Below are 21,738 nucleotides of genomic sequence, written 5' to 3' on the forward strand. Positions count from 1 at the left end.
CCAGTTATAGTTACAGATCAAAAATCAGTTCTGATTCACTTCCTGTTTATTACTTCATCTTTATTTTTAATCATTTACTGCTATTGTGGAGGGCCTCATGGTACATGGGCATGTAGGGGAACTGGAGACACAAAATAACAGCAATGGACAAAACTCTTTGTCCCCCATTTTTGTAAAGCACACTGTTAAAGACAGGAGCGCACAACAGACAAGACAAACAGTGGGGTCGGGGGAAGTCTGCTTCTGTGTGTGTATGAAAGATATGAGAGATGTGTAGTTTTAACAGAATATGAGTAGTAGTAGAACGGCGGGGGGGAAAAGAACAAAGTATGGCAAATTATGACAAATATTCAACATTTTTTTTTATACATTTGATAAGTACATTTTAGAAGTACCGTGAAAAGGAAACAATTTGTACGTGCGTGTGTGCGTTTGTATATTTTTTTTAATATTCTTATATATTTTGGTTTGCTTTAAGGGTCTCAAATGTTACACATGCATGACTGTCAGTACTGGATTTCTTGTCTGGGTCTCTTGTGTCACTCTCCTCTCAGGGAAAAAAAAAAAAAAAGCAACCAATTCCTGTTTGGTTGAAATAAAGTCACCTGGTAGGTTTGTACAGTGGGTGGATCTGTGTAAACAGCCTGGTTTTACTAGTTTAGGCACATTTCCACACACTACAATAGAAATGACATATATTTCCATTTGCTCACTAGTGAGTGAAGAAAGTGCAGTTTCAGTTGGAGGTTTTGGAAATTTACAACAAATTTAAGATCATTTGTCAGCACTGAAACACTGCTTACATTATAATGCACCTTTAACTTCTTGATCAGCTATGTACTGTTGTGTTAGACATTGGGGAAAAAAATACAACAAGATTCTCTTTTACAAGCCATTTACTTTATTAGGAAAAAAACAAATTTGGCCAGATATTTTGGCCAGCATTTTGAAAAAACTTGTATGTAATATTTTAATTTATAACAGTGTTGAAAACAAATCACTGGTTTACAATCTGAAAAAAGGGCCTAGTTGACAATTTGTTCTTGGAGAGCAAGTCAGAAACTGTAAAGAACGCAATATCAACATGCAATTGTTGTAACATTAACAGATGTAATAGATTACACATACTGTGCTAGAATATAATTTAGTGTGAGTTAAGCAAAAGGGTTAAAAAAAAAAACCCCAAACAAGGAATATAGAAATCCAGCAGTTTGTCAGCATCGAAACACATTCAAGTCCATAATGATTCGGAGTATTTGCAGTACACTTTGATAAGTAAAGAAATATCTGGTTGTTTCAAGTGAACGACAGTTAATCAGTTCTCCTCATCAAATGTGCCAAATTTTGGCAAGTTTATTTTTAAAAAAGTCCAAAAATCTTTAGTATTGACTTGGTGCGTATATCACAGATCCTGGTGGGGCTGCAGAGTAAGCAGGCTGGTAGGTATATGCTGGCTGGTAGGTGTATGCTGGCTGGTTGGTGTATGCGGGTTGGTAGAAGCTTCCTGTGGGGTTGTATTGAAACCTTTCATCTGGATCTTGGGTGCGGGGAGCATGGCGGCAAAGCAGGATCACTCCGGCACTGAAAAGCAACGCTGAAGTCACCCAGCCAATGTAAAGGGCCTCCCCGAGCTCTCTACGCTGGGCATCAATCAGTAGAGGGTTGTAAAAATCTTGGATGATGACATGGGCTGTCCAGGACACGGGAATTATGGTTGTAAGGCAACCCATGAGGAACAGGCAGCCACCAGCCACAAGAACAATATGCTTGGTACGAGCCCGGTGGTCCACCACTTTTGTGCATTTCATCCCCACTGCTGAAACAATAAGGGCGAAGGTGGTCAGAGCCACAGAGCTGCACATCAGACCCCTGGCAGCCTGGAGATCAGGAGGCAGAAACAGCAGGGAATCGTACACTTTACATTGCATTCTGATGTTGGCTTGTCTGTAGCAGTTCATCCACAAACCCTCCCAGCGGGTCTCCATGACAATAATGTTCTCCTGAATAAAGGCTGTTACCTTCCACATCGGCAGGCCCGTCACAGCGGCAACGCCAATTAGTCCAATGAAGCCAATGATGAGAGCTACTACCTCACAGCAGATAGCATTTCGTTGCTTCCGTTTTTCAATTTTCTTCTTTTCCTCATATACAGAGTCCCCATATTCTCCGTACTCTCCATTTGTCAGCGCCGGCTTCCCATCGTAGTAACTGCCAACATAAGATTGAGGTGGCTTGCTGTAGCCACTGTAAGCAGTGTAAGTGGCCATTCTGGTTAACACAGAAAGCTTAATCTCAACCTTCTGGTGCACTTATACAGCTGAAGAGAAAAATCTGAGAACAACAACAAGTTGAGGAACTTATACACCCACAAAAACTATGCTAATGATGCAATGCAGCCTTACTGGTTAAGCTGCTTCAGAGCCATCAGATAAATGGCGAGACACAAAGGAGTGCTGCTTGTTTTGAATACCTCCAGTACTAATGATCAGTCGTTAGTTTTTAGTTATTAAAAATCACTAAATCTTGTTACCACAGTAACATCAAGGTTTAATCAACATCATATTTAAAAAAAAAATCAAGCAAAAAAAGTCAAAGTTAATGAAAAGTATGTAAGATATTTTTAATACTACACGGAAATACTTGACGTAATTTTAGAGAACATTTAGCATAGGGAAAATGTATTGTGAACATACGATGTAATATCTCAGTACTATTACATGTGCTAACTTAAAATTAACTAATGCAACGTGTGGCCAGTTTTATCATTTGAAAGGATTTGCCAGATAAAAAAGACTTGCTATAAATGTTGAAAAAATGAATAAAACTAATATAACAACTGTAGCATCCAACTACACTAATGGGCGTAGGAAACGACTCCATCTCACAAACAGAAAGCTGATGGGTGGATGATCACAGATGTGAAACGCACTGCTTCTCTACACGTAAGACGAGCTGATGAAAAGGTGTCGCACAAAGAAACCTGAGAGGGAGGGCCTTTTGTCATTATCACACAGGGTCGTTCCCTTGTTGCAGCCACAGAAACATTTTAGTTTCTGTTCTGTCAAATGTGAAAATGAGGCACTTCTTCATTGGCTTTTTTCACTTTTCCACCTTAGGTTTTTAGTACAAGAAAAATACCTGAATGGAGTGTTGGTCAAGTATTTGCTTTCCACAAAAAAGTAGAAATTCTATGAATTGAATCACACAAACAAACTGAATTAAAGATTTTAATAAATTATCTGTTCACTTGGTTGGCGGGATTATTAGATCATGAACTATAATGAAATAAGACAGGGAAGCAGTTGCATTTGTCATGTCTCAGATGAGAAATTCATCATTAAGCACAACAAAAATGACTTAAATAAATACAGAAAATACAGACTTGCAGCCAAAAAAGTACTTAAAAACAGTGATGACATTCTCAGGGTCATTGGAGTAAGAGCTGCATTAAGATTGAAGTTGATCGGTGATAGCCACTGCAAGCAGTGTATTGTTGATCAGTGATAATATAGATTTGCCAAAAATTATATTACTTTAAACACAGGCAATGTTGTTTATTCGTGTACAGCATATTAACCAAATATTTTTGCTGCATCTGTAAACCAAACAGTGCAGACAAGACAAATGCATAGTACAATAGAACATGGTTACATATTGATTTAAATATATCATTGCAAATAAAACACATGATGCTCATAAATATACGGAGAGACATCTAATATGCAATTAGTACACTGCAGTACAGTTATTTACACATATTCCTGATTTGTATGAAAACTAGATTTCGCTCTTGAAAAGTCAACACTGTCCGCCTTCTGTTCATTCCTTTTCACCATATGATATGCTTCAATGTAGCGCTGATCTTCCTTTGCACTGCGTTTGCTGTACCTAACCAGCACAATGATCCCGGTGATTAGCAAAACACCAGAAGTGGCCCAGCCAATGAAGAGGGACAATCCCAGCTCCCGCTTCTGAGCATCCAGCGTTGTTGGGTTATAGAAGTTACTGATGACAGTATGGGCCACCCAGCTTACGGGGATGAGTGTGGTCAAAAAGGAAAGTAGAAAGAGAATCCCTCCTAATGCATAGGTGATATTCTTACTCTTTAAATTGTCACCACAACAGCTGCTCTTCTGGATCCCGAATCCTGTGAGCAACAACGAGATGAAAGCCAGGACTATGGAGACACACATGAGCCCCCTCGCTGCCTGCAGCTCTGGTGGGAGAATTAACAGCGAGTCATACACCTTGCACTGGATGTTGATGTTAGCCTGTCGGTAGCAGTTCATCCACAAGCCCTCTAAGAGCTCCTCCATGACGATGATGTTGGCACCGATGAAGGCAGAAACCCTCCAATGGGGCAGACAAGTGGTGACTATTGTCCCACATAAGCCCAGGGCGCCCAGGACCAGTGCTAAAATCTCAGATTTTGCCTGCATTGTTTGGAAGGATAAAGTTTCGTCTCTCGTCTCTTGTCTAATGAAAACACTGCCCAGTGCACCTCTTTTACAAAGCTTTAAAACTGCGATACTATCAGCATTCCTGTAATGTTATCATACTGGTTTCGGAGGTCTGGAGACTGGCTAGGCCACTCCAGGACTTTCAAATGCTTCTTACGGAGCCACTCCTTTGTTGCCCGGGCGGTGTGTTTTGGATCATTGTCATGTTGGAAGACCCAGCCTCGTTTCATCTTGAAAGTTCTCACTGATGGAAGGAGGTTTTGGCTCAAAATCTCACGATACATGGCCCCATTCATTCTGTCCTTAACACGGATCAGTCGTCCTGTCCCCTTGGCAGAAAAACAGCCCCATAGCATGATGTTTCCACCTCCATGCTTCACAGTAGGTATGGTGTTCTTGGGATGCAACTCAGTATTCTTCGTCCTCCAAACACGACGAGTTGAGTTTATACCAAAAAGTTCTACTTTGGTTTCATCTGACCACATGACATTCTCCCAATCCTCTGCTGTATCATCCATGTGCTCTCTGGCAAACTTCAGACGGGCCTGGACATGCACTGGCTTCAGCAGCGGAACACGTCTGGCACTGCGGGATTTGATTCCCTGCCGTTGTAGTGTGTTACTGATGGTGACCTTTGTTACTTTGGTCCCAGCTCTCTGCAGGTCATTCACCAGGTCCCCCCCGTGTGGTTCTGGGATCTTTGCTCACCGTTCTCATGATCATTTTGACCCCACGGGATGAGATCTTGCGTGGAGCCCCAGATCGAGGGAGATTATCAGTGGTCTTGTATGTCTTCCATTTTCTGATGATTGCTCCCACAGTTGATTTTTTCACACCAAGCTGCTTGCCTATTGTAGATTCACTCTTCCCAGTCTGGTGCAGGTCTACAATACTTTTCCTGGTGTCCTTCGAAAGCTCTTTGGTCTTGGCCATGGCGGAGTTTGGAGTCTGACTGTTTGAGGCTGTGGACAGGTGTCTTTTATACAGATGATGAGTTCAAACAGGTGCCATTCATACAGGTAACGAGTGGGGGACAGAAAAGCTTCTTACAGAAGACGTTACAGGTCTGTGAGAGCCAGAGATTTTCCTTGTTTGAGGTGACCAAATACTTATTTTCCACCCTAATTTACGAATAAATTCTTTACAAATCCTACCATGTGGATTCATGGATTTTTTTTTTCACATTCTGTCTCTCACAGTTGAAGTGTACCTCTGGTGCAAATTACTGACCTCTGTCATCATTTTAAGTGGGGGAACTTGCACAATCGGTGGCTGACTAAATACTTTTTTGCCCCACTGTAGCTTGCCATCACCAGTGTGTGAATGTGTGTGTGAATGGGTGGATGACTGGATATGTAAAGCGCTTTGGGGTCCTTAGGGACTAGTAAAGCGCTATACAAATACAGGCCATTTACAGGCCATTTTACTATACAGTGGCAGCTTGTAAAATTCTTATAAGATTGGTTTGGGTCTTATGTGTTATAAATATATTCCAAGGCCACCCAAACAAAGCCTGGAGTAACTAGACTAAGTATTACAAGTAATACAAGCCTTGAAGTGAACAGCAATGAATTAGCCTGTTGAATATTGAAAAAAATCCGAGAAAAAATTTATGTTTAGTCATTCTCAGAAGCAACGCATTCACTGTTTTCAATGCAAGCCCACATACAGATGATTACATCCAGATGGTCCCATTTCCCTGCAACAAGAGCTCACATTCAAAGCTACATTTTTTGTGTATATAATACATCAGATGTAAGCAAAATGATCTGTTGTGGCCATTGAACCCGGTATTATTTACCACCTGTGATTGAAAGTATAGATTAATTTGTTCGTAGAAGGATGCTTTCTAGACATTTAAGTCGATTTTGTTTTCCTGAATTGTGCCAGGTATTTGGCACGATTTACAAGGGAGACTGTCCGTCTGATTTCAGGTAAAGAGGGAAAAAAACAGCAGGGAATTACAAGGTGAAAAAACCACTCCTTTATTTAAACCTGGTCTAGGACGTGCAACGCCCTGCTGCTCACCTCGTTTCTGAGAAGCAGGTGAGACAAAGAATGACAGAGAGAGAGATGTAACAGGAGAGGTCATAAAACAGGAACAGAAACTGCAAAACCTGCTGGACAGGTTTGCTGAGTGATACCATCATCACATCCTCACCTGCTTTGAATGTAAACATGTATCCTCATAGGGAGAAACCTGCAGCTGTGAAGAAACCTATGTTGTAGTGTGTATTCACAGCTGTGAATTTTGATTTTAGATCAATTTTAATTAAAAAATGTATATAGATTAAATATAGAAAATATAGATTCAACTCAGATAAAATGGTACAAGATTGTAGATGCAGTGTGGCACCTGTTGAATGTAAATATGACTACACATTCCAGGAAGAAGGCTGATAATTCTTTTACTGCTTCAACTGAAATGAGTTAGTCTTTAAATTTGGTAAAACAGTTACTAGAGTAATCATTCTCATAAAGCTAAATAAGATGGCTTATGGTTTCTTGTATATAGATTATAAGATGGGGAAAAAAAACTATAACTAAATTAGAAAAATCTGTGATAAATTTAAAATCTCAGTGTTTGTGAGCATTAACCTCTCAGTATTTTCTGCATTTCATTATGGTTAAAAACATGTGGACTCCCTTGTTCTACAGTATAGTACCGTATAAACTGCAGTTGCATAATATTACTATTACTCCTAATATTTTTATTATTAGTAAAAACAATAAAACAAATTAACCAATGTGCATACAGCAAAATATTTTTTTCAGGAACATCAGAACTAAAACACAAAGGCTTGACACCAATACTGAGCCTCCAAGTAAGCGCTGGCACATAAACATCACACGAAACAACCGCATACGTCAGAGTGGAAAATGGGTGCTTGCTTGGAGATGTTAAGTGTTATAAGTGGTGTATACAATTTTCTTTTACCCCAAAAGTGCTAATTTGTCAAATTTAGAGATATTAGTTCTTACTTAGATTACTCTAGAAACTTAGTTTAGTCTGCCTCTGGATGTTACACATAAAGCAGGTTCAGTGGATACCTAATCCGCAGCACCACCTGCTGATTTCTTTCGTTAGTCCATAAGTATTTGGAAAAGTGCACGATGTAATTTGTTTGTACTTCTGCTTCTTTTTTTGTTTTTAACTATATATGCAAAATGTAGTGCTGAGAAAAATTATTCTAGTGTAGAAAACCTCTCCAAGCTCCCTATGCTTGGCATTGATCAGCATTGGGTAACGTGACCTTTCGATGATAGAGGGATAAGGAACCTAATACAGCTCATTAGAATCATGAGGACCAACTGGTTAGCTTGCTGATTGTTTCAGATGCATGATGTCCACTGCAGACTCATTTGACTGAGCAGCAGGAGGCTAACCAATGCCAGAGAGCAGCACGTCAGCCCCCTTGCTGGCTGCAGCTCAGGAGTCAGGGCCAGGAGAGAAACATACACCTTACACTCCATCCTGAAGTTTGGGTGTCAGTAGCAGGAGCCACTGAAAGCAGGAAGCCAAACTGATCTTGCTAGCAATTACCAGCATTCAAATGGCGCATGAATAAACAGTGTACATTAGAGTGAGAAGCAGGCACCTCTTTAGGGATGTTACGCATTATCCACTGTTTGGTGAACTACTTCAAATGAAGACTTCCAATCTAAGTGTGGGCGATTGGGGAAGGACAAGACAATTATTTCTTATCTGTTGTATAAGAAACATTGCATAGTTTAAGATTCCAAATGTTCTGTGCTATCCATACAATATGAACCATATTTTAAGCCTTAATACCAAGCTTAAAATCTTGTTTTGCACTTAGTATTTTTAAAATCTAATGCAAGGCAAAGCCCTGTTTTATAGATTAGTAGAAATGTAGCATTGTTTGTCTTAAGACAATACACATAGAAGTAGGTTAAAAGGTACCTGGTACCTACTGCTACAGAACAGCCCCACCTGCTGACTTGTTTTTTGTGTTTTACGGTCCATAATTATTTCTTTAGCAATTACAGCTATTTTTGTACATAGCCCCCCATTTTCAACAGCCTAGAACTGTGTTTCTTCGCTGGAAACGCTCTGCCAGCCAAACATTTACTGCTTCTTTGTGCAGCTCTCTGCATTTAGTTTGGTATTTAACAACTCTTTAAAAGCACGCTGTGTTGAGTTGAGCTTAGGGGACTGTCGTGACACTGGAGAATATTTCAGTTCTCTGCTTTGAGAAACTGTTGGTTTGCTTTTGCAAAATGCTTTGGGTCATTATCCATTTGCACCTTAAATCACCATATAATCCGGCTAGCAGCATTTGGCTAAAACAGAGGAGAGTACAGCCCTGTACATGTGTACACATGTACAGAATTCATCCTGCTACTTCTATCACTAGTCACATCATCAATAAGCCTTACATGCCTATGCCATAAATTTTCCTTTCTTTCCCCATATTTTTCGCTTTCTGTGGCTTTTCAGTCCTTTTGGTGTTGCTGAGCTGGCTAATGTGTTTGTACCACATGGGTCATTTGGCCTCTTCTAATGTTTTGGCTGTTTCTTTTGATTTTAGATTTAGTCTTTGATTTTCTTTCATCATTCATTTATTAGTTGCTTTGTAATATCCTTTTATGAATACATAAAGATTATAAATAGAGATATTAAAAGATAAATAATCCCATAAATTAGGATGGTTCCATTTATCTCTTGGCAGATATTTAATCAAGGAGTCGTGTCATTCAGAACTGTACTGTATTGCTTCACATCACAAGGCTGTAAGTCTGAAGAGATCTTTCCCCTTGATCTAAAAGGAGCACTAGAGCTTTTGTGTTGGGGGTGGTGATTGACAAGGATGTGCTGGCTGGGGGTGGGGGGCAGAGAGCTCAGTTATAAAAGAGATAAGGTACCCACTGATTGTAGAGTGCTGCCATTCTTCCTGATGTTAGCTTGAAAATACTGAAGAAATTGTTCTTTTCCAAGGAAGCAGAGAATTCAACAATGGTGGAAGACAGTTGTCTACAGCTCATAACAGGGTTACAGATGTAATGTTTTGACTAATGTACAAGAGGACGTTACCTTTAATAGACAATTTAAACTTACATTTTCTATTTTTGGCATTCTGTAATCTGGAATGTAGATTTGTTCTTTTGAACTCTTGTTCCATGTGCTTTTTGCAGCAGTGTTTCTCCCGCTTAAGACAGTAGACCGTTTAAAACACAATAGCCCTTCAGTATCAGTTTGCTAAAACACGTTCCAGTTCATATTGTTGTGATTTGATCTTTTTTAAGGTTGTGTGCAAAAAGCAGATGCCAGAGAAGGGTCTTCCTGCAACCATTGTTTATCTTTGCTCATGCACTTCCTGAATTTTTTGGCCACCGTTCCCCCTTGCTCATCTGTTGCACCCGCCTTTGTATTTCTCAAAAAACCTGACTGGCAAAAAGAGCTTTAACGAAATAGGAAATGACTCACTAGCACTGAAATGCAATAGTTTCTCATTAGAAAAAATGTCCATGTAATGACCACACCTCAAATTACTCATTTAGAGGAGGCATATTGGAAAGTACGGTGTTCATTTTCTATATCCAGTTATAGAATGTATAGATTTAGATTAAATCAATCGTTGTTAATAATTCTCAGCTTGCTTCATTCCTGTTATGTGAACACTAAACACTGACTGCAGACATTTTTGTGTTTTCTCTGTTAATGGCGATTTAGGTTGCGCACCATCACTCAGACACTTAGTGAGCCGAAGCTAGCAAACACTCTGAGTGGCTCTTAATGTCTTCTAAAGTTCAGCTTTAAGTTTTCCACTTGTTGCAATTGCAGTCAGTCTCTAAGTGTTGCTTTAAGGTAGCTGAGCATCGATTAGTCACTTATTTCTGTTGTTTACAAGCATGTCGACTTGACATTTTTGTTTTCTCCCATCACAAAATGGTCCTGTAGACTTGGTATCTGCTGAGCTGCAGGGAGTAAATGAGGCTGCTGATTAAAACCACACCAACCACACATGTTAAATTATAAGTAGGAAACAACTGTTTTTATTATGATATCAGTACATTTCTATATACACACAGTAATAAAAACGCAGTCTTAGTAGCACAATGAATTGTTTACAAGTATGACTTCTTTCATTTTGCACACGGCAAGTCTTTCCCTTGATTGCTTGAGCAAATTTGGACTTTCTCAGTGGAAAAAAACAAAAACAAAAAAAACAACTGTGTTTGGTGCTAACAAATTAATTTACATATGAATAAATAAGAACATTGCATTGTATTCCAATACTAGTGAACAATCATTTTGAACACACAAGACATTTTTTAAAGAAGCTGAAGTCTCTTTCAGGAAGCAGGTTTACAAACTCTAAGCTTACCCTGAACTCTGAACTGATAAACCCTGAGATAGGGTTCAAAAAAGGCTGGTTCAATCGATGGGGACAGAAATAAATAAAGCGAATAAAATATGGATATGAGGTTGTGCCTAGGTTCAAACTGAATGGGAATTCTTAGCTATGGGCTCTAGATTTAATGATAGTGAGCCGATGTATTTTAAAGTTTGTAAATATCTCAACATGTAATGCTGTCAGACCATACTAAACCAATATCAGCTTATATGTAAAAACTCACTTTTAAACTATAGCTAGTTTATTTTTAGAGTCTTAGTCATTTCATTTGCAGCTCTACTGACATGTATTTACACAATCATGTAATCATGAACATTATTCACTCCTCGTTACATGACACATGTTTAATGAATGAGTATTTGATGTGTCTAAATGTTGATACAAATTGGTGCTAAACTGTGATTACTACAGTAATACAAGGTAAATGTTCCAGTGCTTTGAAGTGGTTCACAACCTGACAGGCGCCTAAATGTCCACACAGTCACATTTATTAAGGCGTATCTGTCTGGGAATCCAAGGCCCTTCTTTAGGGAGAAACTCCTGGACAGATTTGTTAAAGAAAACCTACTGTTGACTTTTTCTCTTGTGACAGGGTTAACAATGTCAGCTATTTTACTAAACCTGCTTTCTGAAACAGACCCCAGATGTATTATGTACAATACTGAGTGGTTCCAAGTGGAGTGTTAAGTATCGATGTGTATGAGTGGTAATACTGAAGAGGAAAAGTAAATGTCACCAAAACGGTTTCACAGTAAACAAAGACACGTGAAACAGCCAAATTCAAGTAAAACAGGATTATGCCAAATCAAAACAATGAAATCCCCTTGCTTCTTTGACAAGGGGAGTTTTACATAATTCCACTATTATCCTATTAAATGTAACAAAAAAAGAACAAGCTGTCTCTCCGAGTAAAAAGATAGCTTTAAGTTAATAAACAGCAAATCAAAATCAAATACATCAGGAAGTCTGTACTCAAAACATGTCAGTGTATATTCATGTGAAAATCCACAAGTATAGTAAACTATGCAAGACAACGGTCCTTTGCAATTAATTGTTCTATTTCTTTAAGGACAAATAATATACAGCCCTTAACTATGATAATATCTCTGAGTAACACAGACATAACAAATATTTATGTTCTCACAATACCCAAATTTGGCAACAGCAGGCAGGACTAAAGAATGCCGCCCAAATGTGCAAACCATGCCAATCAAAGCAACTGATTAGACTCTGTGATTGTACCATTATTTCAACCCTCAAAGCTTACACTTGACTTTCCTGTAACAGCATTCGATTCAGGAAAAGCTCCCTCACTCTGGATTCCTGTATTGCTCCACTAATATTCTTACCTGTACAAAAAAAAGCATTCAGCATAAGATAAAGAAAGGTATATCTTCTACTAGCTGTGCAATATACATCAATGCTCATGCATTGTTTGTGATGACTTGTTTTTATGGAGCCCATGTAAAGCTGTCTAGAACACTCGCTGTCTATCTTCTGGCATCTGCTTTTATGTGGCACAGTCTGGGGATAAACCTGATTGCTCCCTTCTTACCCAAATCTCATCCTTCTCCTTCTGATTTTGATCCTCCGTCTTGTCATTGATCATGGTTCTCTGCTTCGCCATGTCAGATGTCTCACTGGCTGTTGGGGATTTAATCTTCTCTCTTTCCACACCCTCCAAGGTCAAAGCCATGACTGGGGCCTCCAGGTCAGTCTCAATGGACGCAGGTGTTGGTGTCTGGCAGAAGTCGTCGTCGTCACTGAGGATGTCAGTTTCCTTCACCTCTTCTTGATCTTCGTATTCTTCTAGGTCGAATTGTTCTTCCACCCAGCGGTCTGTGTCACCTGCCAAGTCAGACTGCTGCTGCTGCTGCTGATCTGGTTCCTCATCCTGCTGGGACCGTTTTGAGCCAGGCTCCTCTGGTGAAACGAGGTCTTGCTGTTCAGGATCACCATCAAAAACAATATCCGTGTCTATGGTGAAACGGTTGCGCACTAACTTCCTTCGGCCGAGAGTCCTAGTCGGGGCAGATGCTGCAAAACCCCAGAACATCAGAGAGATAAATTATTATGATCTTACTACTTTGAGTACATCCCTTTGGAGTTTGGTTGAAAGTAATTATCTTCCTACAATACTGGTTAAAACCTTAAATGAAAAACTCAGGATAAAACCACAGGATTCTGCCTGTCTGTCAAAAATAAATTGTGCACTTGAAGCTGTTGGGTTAATGCATCTACAGACTGGCATTTACCTGCTCTATTTATAGTGGGGCGGGCTCCCTTCAGAGCACACAGCCGTTTTCCTCCAAAGGGTACATACTGCTGGTTGAGTGGTAAGCTCTCTGTTTTTAGGAGCTGCCGGCGATGCTTTTCTCGCAAGATGGAGTGGACTGTCTTCACAAAGTCTTTTCTGCTCTCCGGAGAGCTGAGAAAGGTAGACAGTTTGTCACTTCGTTAGATAGCAGACTGGACTTTATCAGTAGTGGGCAAGCTGTAATCTGCAGTGTAATTGAACCTCCTTTAGCAGAAATCCTCACCTGCAGCACAAGTGAAATGTCCTTTCTGGTCTTCCTTCTGACTCCGATTTTGTGTGGATAATCTCACACACAGCAGAGCCCTCGCCATCTGAGGGAGAAATCATCACTAATGTCTCATATACGTAGAAATCTGGTAATATATTGTGAGATAATCATTAGTCGGACTGAAGCTAGAACTAGTGTGCTACTAAAGTTTGTAATCTACTATACCTGCATTGGTCATAGACCGGACTTGAAGGGCATCAGTTGGGATCATGTGACGGAATCTGAAGGGATCTTTTTCTTCAGAAGATACAGAGACCCGGTGGGAACCTCCCTTCAGTCAAGTAAAGAATTTTTTTTTTTTGTTTTTACAGACAAAAAATGGTCCACAGGAAAGGCAAGTCAACAATGTGTTTGCGATTGGGGTTTGGTGTTGCTGATGGAATCCTGTTTTTGTGAAAACCTACCATTTTCTTCTTCTGCTTGGACCCCTCCTTGCAAACAAAGACCACTGCTGTTTTGAACACTAGAAAGCATTGGTGGAAAAAAAGACTTAGTAATCACTGGGGTTCAGGTCACATGTCAAATCAACATATGTAACTTTGAAGTTAACAACAGGTCTGTTCATTAAAAACTACATAGGAAGGGTTACTGGTCTCTTTTTTGTGCACAATTGTGAACAATTCTTGCTAAAATGAAAAGACTTTTTTGTTTATTTATATGTTTTAGTTCATTTTTACTCTTCTGTAAAGCATCCTTGGGGTTATCCAAACCTTAGTTAATATTATTATTAGTACCATTGTTGTTATTATTAATACTATATATGGTCAGAAGTCGGGGGGCAACTAATACACATGGGTTTTTTTAGCCCGTCTGACTACTCAAAGCACTTTAGACTACCTTTTTTTACAGCACTACATTTTTACAGCACTTTATTCTAGACCAAGTACTTGGTCTACCTCACATTATTGGGGAATTCAGAATCACCAGTTAACCAAACATGCCTGTCTTTGGATGTGAAAGGAAGCCAGAGAGCCTAAAGAAAACCCACACGGGCAAAGGAAGAACATGCAAACTCCACACAGGGAGACCTTAACTGACTAAGCTTTCTCATTGTGAGGCAACAGTGCTAACTATTGCACTGCTATGCAACCCACATTACAGTTAACTGAAATGTTGTCAAATGCTGCTAATCTGTCACTTATGGAGTGTAAGGCATTTGAATTTTTCCATAATTACTAGGCAGTTCTTTCCAAAATGTGCCCTGATGCATGTGCACGCTTTACACAGTCAATTTGTCATTTTTCATCAGATGTTTTGACATTTTTAGATGGAATCCAAACAGCATACATACACTTATTATTCATTTATTACATAATCAACAATCCTGCCATACCAAATGTAGCCATCTGGGGTTCTTTTTTCCATTTTCCTAAGGAGGCAGGTGGGTTAATCCATGTCACAGTGTTGTGGAGAAGCAGATCGCCCATTGACAGATCAGCAACCTGGTAATTGGAACGAAATAATCAACCAATCTGCTCCAATTGCGTGTCATTTTTGGTTAACATAACAGAACCAAGCCAGGTTTCTCCGATCTACCTCTTTCTTTTCACTGCTCTGCTCTGTGATAAGCTGATCAAACACAGCTCCAAACTCCTCGTGGATCTTCTGCATTTCATTGATGTGGCTGGCAACCTTGTTCATGGCTTTCATGGCAACTGCAGTCCAGCACAAATCGCGTTATGAGGCGGGTTGTTGGGATTGTACATATTTTTGAGATCTGCTATAAGAATTTGTCTTACCGTCGAGGTGGTAATGTTCTTCACTGTCTGGGTCTGTGAGCGAGAAGAGCTCCTTCAGCAGGAGGGGATACTTGAGAACCCTCTGTATGGGTTTGATTAGGTAAGACTCCAGTGTGGAAGAGTGCTGCTGCTTGGGGTTTCGTTCATCCAGAAAGGCCTTAAAATTGGGGTCAGTTTTGGCTGGAATGACCGAAAAAGAACACTTAGTGAAACGCCTCCATATGTTACCTATTTACCTACTTTTAATTATCCTCTATGTAACTGATAAACATTGGATTCCTAGTATTTTCACTAATGGTCTATTCAATTCAATTTTATTTATATAGCACCAAATCACAACAAAAGTCGCCTCAAGGCGCTTCATAGATACAGAGAAAAACCCAACAATCATATGACCCCCTATGAGCAAGCACTTTGGCGACAGTGGGAAGGAAAAACTCCCTTTTAACAGGAAGAAACCTCCGGCAGAACCAGGCTGAGGGAGGGGTGACCATCTGCTGCGACCGGTTGGGGTGAGATCTATAAGTTTGTTGTCTGCTTGCTTATGTTTAGCCTGATATTATGCAGATTACTGGCGTACAAGCATGCTTTGTCTTGCATTAGAGATTAGAAGCCACATCAAAAGGTCTGAATTGTTTTGTTTTTACAGAAGGGTCATTTTTATCGAACAGCAGCTAAACATGAGTGGGCAGAACAAAAATCTGTTTACTGTTTCAAAAAAAAAGAAAAAGAAAAACAAAACAGCTTTATTCTAATAGCACCTCCTTAAACAGTGTGGCAGATAACCAGTTGACTCACTGAATGTAAATGCAGAAAACAAAGCCATCCAGTCAAGTCCTGAAGGGAGTGGGTGTACTAGCTTAGAAGACAGTGTTCGAGACTGCTCATTATATACCATACATTTGTGCAAAGCTTTTAGCCCTGGGAGCCTAAATGCATCCTTTCTCCTTTAAGGAGGGATGCATCTCTGAAGCACATTTACTCACCCTTCACGAGGACCTTAGGGACTTTGGTGTGGCTGGCGCAGAAAGCACTGTAGATCTTAAACCGGTCTGCATAGTACAGGAAAGAGCCTCCGAGGGAGAAGAGGATTTTCTGTAAAAAGGAGTCACACAACCAGTAATTCAAAGACTTTGTCGGGTCTTTAAATACCTGTTGCTAGTCTTTTGCTGTATATTTCAAAGAATAAGTGCATACCTTAAACTGATCCACTCTCTCCAGTTTCTCCAAATCAGGAACCAGTCTCGTCCCGTCTTCCAGAGTCTTGAGAAACTCGACTTGGAACTCCACCATTTCTGGCAAGTTACCAAACAGAACATCCAGCTGAAAGAAAAATTATTTGAGATGATTTGAAATAAAGAAAGAATTTTAACACCTTCCAGTGCATTTCAAAATATTATTTTTATTAATCACTTGCTACCAGTTAAACCACAAAAATGTCCAAAAATTGAATATAACCAAATGAACCTCGTTGTTGAAAGTGCAGATAAAACATGTTATTTTCAAACATCCCATCTCTCTCACACATCATCCAACCCTCTTGTCCTCACACAGAGCTGCACTTCACATGATTATGTAACCTACTTTTCTTAGAACATTTCAACAGTACTGGCATTTAAAAGCCTGGACCCCATAAAGGCACATGGGGAGCATTTGACATACCTCATCCTGAGTAAGGAAGGTCTCTTTCTGCAGTGGGGTTAAATATCTCCCAATGAGGCAATTAAGATCCTGCAAGAAAACCATGAAAAAGAGTCGGTAAATTGTGCTTTACTCAGGTTTGCCTTGTGCCACCGTGTGAAATATGGACACACACAAAAAAATGCATTTTTAAATAAGGCTTTGACATTTTTAACAAATCAACAGGTATAGAAAGGGATAGTCAGACACCAGGACAAATAAGTAATTCAAGCTCAAACCAAAAGCAGCTGGTGGGTGCCTTTTTCTTCAGAAAGAACGGCTATATGGAAACCAAATTAAGTAGATGACTCTGGTAATACAAACGTGAGCTGAAATGTAGAAAGCCTAAGAAATGAACAAATGCCTGGCAATCAAAAGTAACATGAGACTGACTCCAAATGACGTGCTCAAACTTGTAGCAAACAAAACACATTATGTGGTATTGCATTAAAGCTTTGTCAACTTGAAATCAAAACCCCTTCAAGTGTTTTGCCTGTATTTATTGCATTAGCAACAAAACTGCAACTCCTACTACAAGACACACAGACATAAAAATGCACCCACATGTCTGTTTGAACAATACACCATCAGTCACTTGCAGTATAATTTCTATAATAACTATATCTGTGGCCCGTGAAATAGGGCATAACATTTTAGTTAGTCTAAATTATTCCATTATATAGCATCGCTAACCCAGTTATTCCACTGAGCCATATTTATACTGGGCTGAAAAAGATTAGGCAATATCCAAGCAAGGGCACAGCTGTGTCCTGCTCATATCTCCCGAGACACAGAGATAAATATGGATAGGTCATGTTGAATGGGTAATGTGGAAGCCTAACACGACCTAAGGCAGACAGAAATATCGATCGATGGACAGGAGGAACATGCACACTCACAAACACCATCTGCCTCCTACAAGTAAGATGAGTGATACTGACTTTGACATAGGTGCGTTCGGTCTCCACGAGTTCACAGATGACTTTGCGGAGCTTGTCGGCATCAGAGAGCTGTCTGGGAGTTGCAGGAGGTGGAAAGGGCGATTCCGGGCTCGGCGAAGAGGACACACACTCCAAGGAATTCATGTCATGGAGACTGCGGCAGAAAGCGGCGACCTGCTCCGTGCTCTGCAAGAAAGGGGGGGAAAAACAACCAAAAAAAGATGAGCGTTTCAAAGGCAAGAGTGATAAAATCCTTCATAAAAGAAAACGGCAATGTTCACAAAGGTGGGAGCCGCAAACATTAGGAAGCAGATGCCACTTTCTACCTACTGTTGTGCACACATCCATGACTGTACAGCAACTGAGCCTGGAAAGAGGCAGTGAGGCAGCTCTAAAAAAAAAAAATCATTTGCACTAATTTGGTCTATTTTCAGTCTGTCATAACAATGACTTTCCACCTCCCTCTCACTCACATCGCTCTTTTCCCTGGTGTTTTCCTCCTACTGATGGATCGGTGGTGTAATGATTCAGCTCTTTCACAGAATCAAAATATACACACAACGGTGTCTGTCCACATACAGTATGGGTTGCCGTGGTGACCAGCGCTGATGTGCATTAGACTATCATTTTGGGTAAAAAATAGACCCCACTCAGTAGCAGCCTACATGGCTGAACTAGTACTTGTTACTTTGGCCACAGCCTCAGCATCCCTAAATATAAACTGGCATTTTGGCTTTAAAAAAAAAAAAAAAAATCAATACAAACACAAAGCAGAAAGCACAAAGAGCATAAATCATATCCATCAAAGCCTTATTCACTCTGTGAGGCCAGACTTCATTTGAAAGTACATGATAAAGATCAAATGAGACAGTCACATAACAGGGACCACTAGGAGCTGTAGTCATTATTGAGTTCATAACTGGAAGCTGAGAGATGTGTGCTTTGTTTTATATGGAGTTTTACAGGCTGGACAGAAACAATTTGTCCTCTCACACCTATAGGCTCCCCTGTGAAATACTGAGATTATACATCAACATAGCTGCAGAGGATGAAAGGTTGTGGTTCTCATATTAGAAAACCCAATTATGATCTTAGCTGCTGTCAGTCTTCACATCTAAACTTTGTTTTTAGTTTTAGACAAACAAACATAAGGATTCTGCTGTCTCTAAAAAGCAATGCGTGTGCAATTTTTCCAATATTTACCAAAATGCTGATGAAAAACGGCCATAGTCCTGATGTTCTTTGCCGTCATTCACAAAAATATGATGGAAAAATGCAAGAGCGAGAAGAACAGAGTACAAGAAGAATACTGTTATCCAGCAACTGTTACAGATATTCCCGTGCAGCTTTGCAAATGACCGTGGTTATCAGCTTTGTTATCTAATCAAAGAGACATTGATATGTGAGGCACGACAGCCATTTGTTCCTCTTGACAATGTTCCCAAATTAAGCAGGCAGCTCTCACATAAACAGATGAACTAGGAGGTGCTGTGTCTGTAAATGCAATGTTGCAAATGGATCTTACACTAATTCACAAATGCTTTGTGATTTGTTAGATGTGATATTTTTTGGTCAGAGTGAACACAACACATACTTTGTAAGTAAAACCAACTGGATGTAGAGAGTGATTTAGTTAAAAAAATAAAATAAAAGTTTTTTTTTTAAAAAAAGTCTTATGAAACTTAGAGCTGATGATATGTAAGGTCCAGTACATTACACATAAAATTGAGCATGAAATGATAGATGGAAATGCACAAACAGATTGCAAGAGTGCAGAAAAAGGGGAAAATTCAAATCTGTTTCTTTTCTGAACATTTTGCAAAGTTTTACTAAGCCTAGTAAGACAGTCACAGTCAAGACATGCTCTTCACAATCTAGGCTAATTAACACTATGACAGCTTTGCGTGCTTGGACACTTATGACATGTTAGAAAGGAGAGAAAGTACAGAGGGGGAGAAAAAAGAAAATCACAGGCTTCTGTATCTATTTAAAAGAACAATGTGTAAATGTAAAAACCTGTCACAGATTTTTTAATCTATATTTTATTTGCTGGGGGAAATAAACTACTTCAAAGCATAAAAGCATGGCGTAAGGAGAAGACTGCATGTCTGTTCTCTGAAACTGAAGCCCGATATCGCAGCTTAAGGTGCTAAGAGAGAAACTCAGAAATAGTCAGTAGATTGTCCAAGTCGCATAAAGTCCAAGTCATCTGCAGTAAGACTTGTAGAGCATGGGCTCCTATATGCAGTATTTTATTTTGGCATCTCCTGGAGCATTCCAGTGATTATGGGGCAACTCTGCGGCGACAGTGACTCACAGCTTCCTGCCATTGGTCTACAGCAGCCAGCGAGAGGTGTGAAACTAACACTGAGAAGGACAGGTGATTTTGTTTTTCTTCTCACTGGAATGAGACAACAGCTATCACAGCAGCACCAAGAATTAAGCAGGTAAAAAAAACGACGTGCATGAAAGAAAAGAGGCTCACCAGATGAAGCATGTCATAGATGGAGTCTGTGGAGCGCTTGCTGTGCTTGCTCCACTTCAGGATAGACATAGCCGGGTGCAGATGGACAGCCAGCGTCAGTTAAAGTACCAGAGAGAAAACAAAGACTCCGGGCTTTAGAAAGAGCAAAGTCTACACTGTGTCTCTCCAATACATTTCTGAGCCCTTTTGTCTTCCCTGGTTTAAAAAAAAAAAAAAAAAAAACAGGAGAAGATGCTGTGGTGCTTGTGATGAAGGATGAGTGGAGCTGCTCAGCCTCCTCCTCTCCGCCCACCAGCACTTAGAGCCTTCCAACTCCCCTTCTTTTGCTCCTTCACAGTCTGCTGTAGCTTTGTCACCAGTACTCTGCTGTTTTCTCTCTCTGGCTCTCTCTCTTCTCTACAGGCTGGGTAAACTTAGGCACACTGTGTGAGTGTGAAGATCTGGTCAACTCTAGCAGCATTGTAAATTAGTCTCGATAATCCTCCAGACCGGGGAGAGAGCAAAGGAGCAGGAGGGAAAGAGTCTCTTCAAGGCTGCAGTGGAGCAGGATTGACTGGGTAAGCCACGCCGCAGTAGAATACAAATGCAGGATTTCAGGAAAAGGGGAGAGGGGAGCTGCTGAGGAGCAGGCTGGAGAGGGGGTGAACTGCCGTGCAGCATTTAACAAGTAACAAAAGAAGCAATGGTCCCTGTGATTAAGTTACAAGCTCTGAAAATACCATAGCAGTGAGGAAGAAAAATACACACTTGCTGTTTTCACCAAACATCCAGTCCCCCCCCCCCCCCCCGCATAACAACTGAATTGCATGACTTGCTTTCCACTGTGTGTCCTGTTTGACTCAGTCAGTAATTTCCTACTTTCCCAGAATGCCCCACATAAAGACTCCACATTTGTCATTGAGAGATGGGAGTGTACAGCTAAACAGTTTAGAGGCTGTTATTCAGATCACAAAATGATGCCACACTGAGTTCTTCTCTATTGAGCCTGTAGCCAGAGCACACAAATTGGCATCGCTGAGAAATGATGTAGGTGGTCTGTGCCAAAGTCCTTGCTTTGAATATGTAGTACGCAATGAGGTTATGTTGCACATAGCTTTTATAATAACAAGACAGAAAAACAGTGATAGTACTTTGCCCCATAAAATAATTAGAAATCTATGTGTTTTTCATAGCACAAAATACAATCTTACAAAGGTTAGGCTGGCTATCTATGTCTGACAATGACTGAAAGTAGGAAATCGTTGATCATCTTTTCAGCTGTTGTCATACAAAGTCATGGTGTGCACAACAACACCAACTAATATTTTTATCACTTTGTTAAGCCACTCCTGAGCCGATTTCAAGAAAACATATAGACATGTTTCAGATACGAGGACATAAATCTCAGCTTTTCTTTGCTTTGAGGTTTTTCACAGGGCCATCTTTTTAATGATTCACATACCGTCAATGCTACACAAAGAAAAAAGCG

The 21,738-nt window shown here is 40.1% G+C and overlaps 3 protein-coding genes and 1 long non-coding RNA gene across 5 annotated transcripts in view; 1 reads left to right on the forward strand and 3 right to left on the reverse strand.

The window, feature by feature from the left end:
* LOC309687512 overlaps window positions 1-16,194 on the forward strand; it is a 35,393-nt gene extending 19,199 nt beyond the window's left edge. The window contains exon 3 of one of the 2 annotated variants that reach the window (XR_014270786.1): window positions 16,119-16,194. This is a non-coding gene — a long non-coding RNA (uncharacterized lncRNA). Of the gene's footprint in view, window positions 1-12,525; window positions 12,615-16,118 lie in introns of those variants that run through there. The other variant, XR_014270787.1, reaches the window with a different exon arrangement.
* Window positions 879-2,345, reverse strand: cldn8.2 (claudin 8.2). The gene has a single exon (XM_082501916.1). It carries the CDS (start codon window positions 2,265-2,267, stop codon window positions 1,380-1,382), a length of 888 nt encoding a protein of 295 aa, XP_082358042.1. The 5' UTR covers window positions 2,268-2,345; the 3' UTR covers window positions 879-1,379.
* Window positions 3,173-5,597, reverse strand: LOC309688344 (claudin-17-like). Its single transcript, XM_082504009.1, has one exon. The coding sequence runs from the start codon at window positions 4,437-4,439 to the stop codon at window positions 3,750-3,752; it is 690 nt and encodes a 229-aa protein (XP_082360135.1). The 5' UTR covers window positions 4,440-5,597; the 3' UTR covers window positions 3,173-3,749.
* LOC309687499 (rho guanine nucleotide exchange factor TIAM1-like) overlaps window positions 10,451-21,738 on the reverse strand; it is a 40,877-nt gene continuing 29,589 nt past the window's right edge. Inside the window, 14 exon segments of the mRNA XM_082502516.1 lie at window positions 10,451-12,189; window positions 12,396-12,877; window positions 13,096-13,268; window positions 13,381-13,468; window positions 13,591-13,696; window positions 13,830-13,888; window positions 14,759-14,867; window positions 14,962-15,089; window positions 15,092-15,120; window positions 15,122-15,344; window positions 16,151-16,259; window positions 16,362-16,487; window positions 16,827-16,895; window positions 17,786-17,971. Of these exon segments, the coding sequence (XP_082358642.1) occupies window positions 12,151-12,189; window positions 12,396-12,877; window positions 13,096-13,268; window positions 13,381-13,468; window positions 13,591-13,696; window positions 13,830-13,888; window positions 14,759-14,867; window positions 14,962-15,089; window positions 15,092-15,120; window positions 15,122-15,344; window positions 16,151-16,259; window positions 16,362-16,487; window positions 16,827-16,895; window positions 17,786-17,971 (1,926 nt within the window). The 3' untranslated portion in view covers window positions 10,451-12,150.

This window comes from Aulonocara stuartgranti (assembly GCF_965226115.1).
Source record: "Aulonocara stuartgranti genome assembly, chromosome: 14".
In the NCBI taxonomy this organism is placed as follows: Eukaryota; Metazoa; Chordata; class Actinopteri; order Cichliformes; family Cichlidae; genus Aulonocara; species Aulonocara stuartgranti.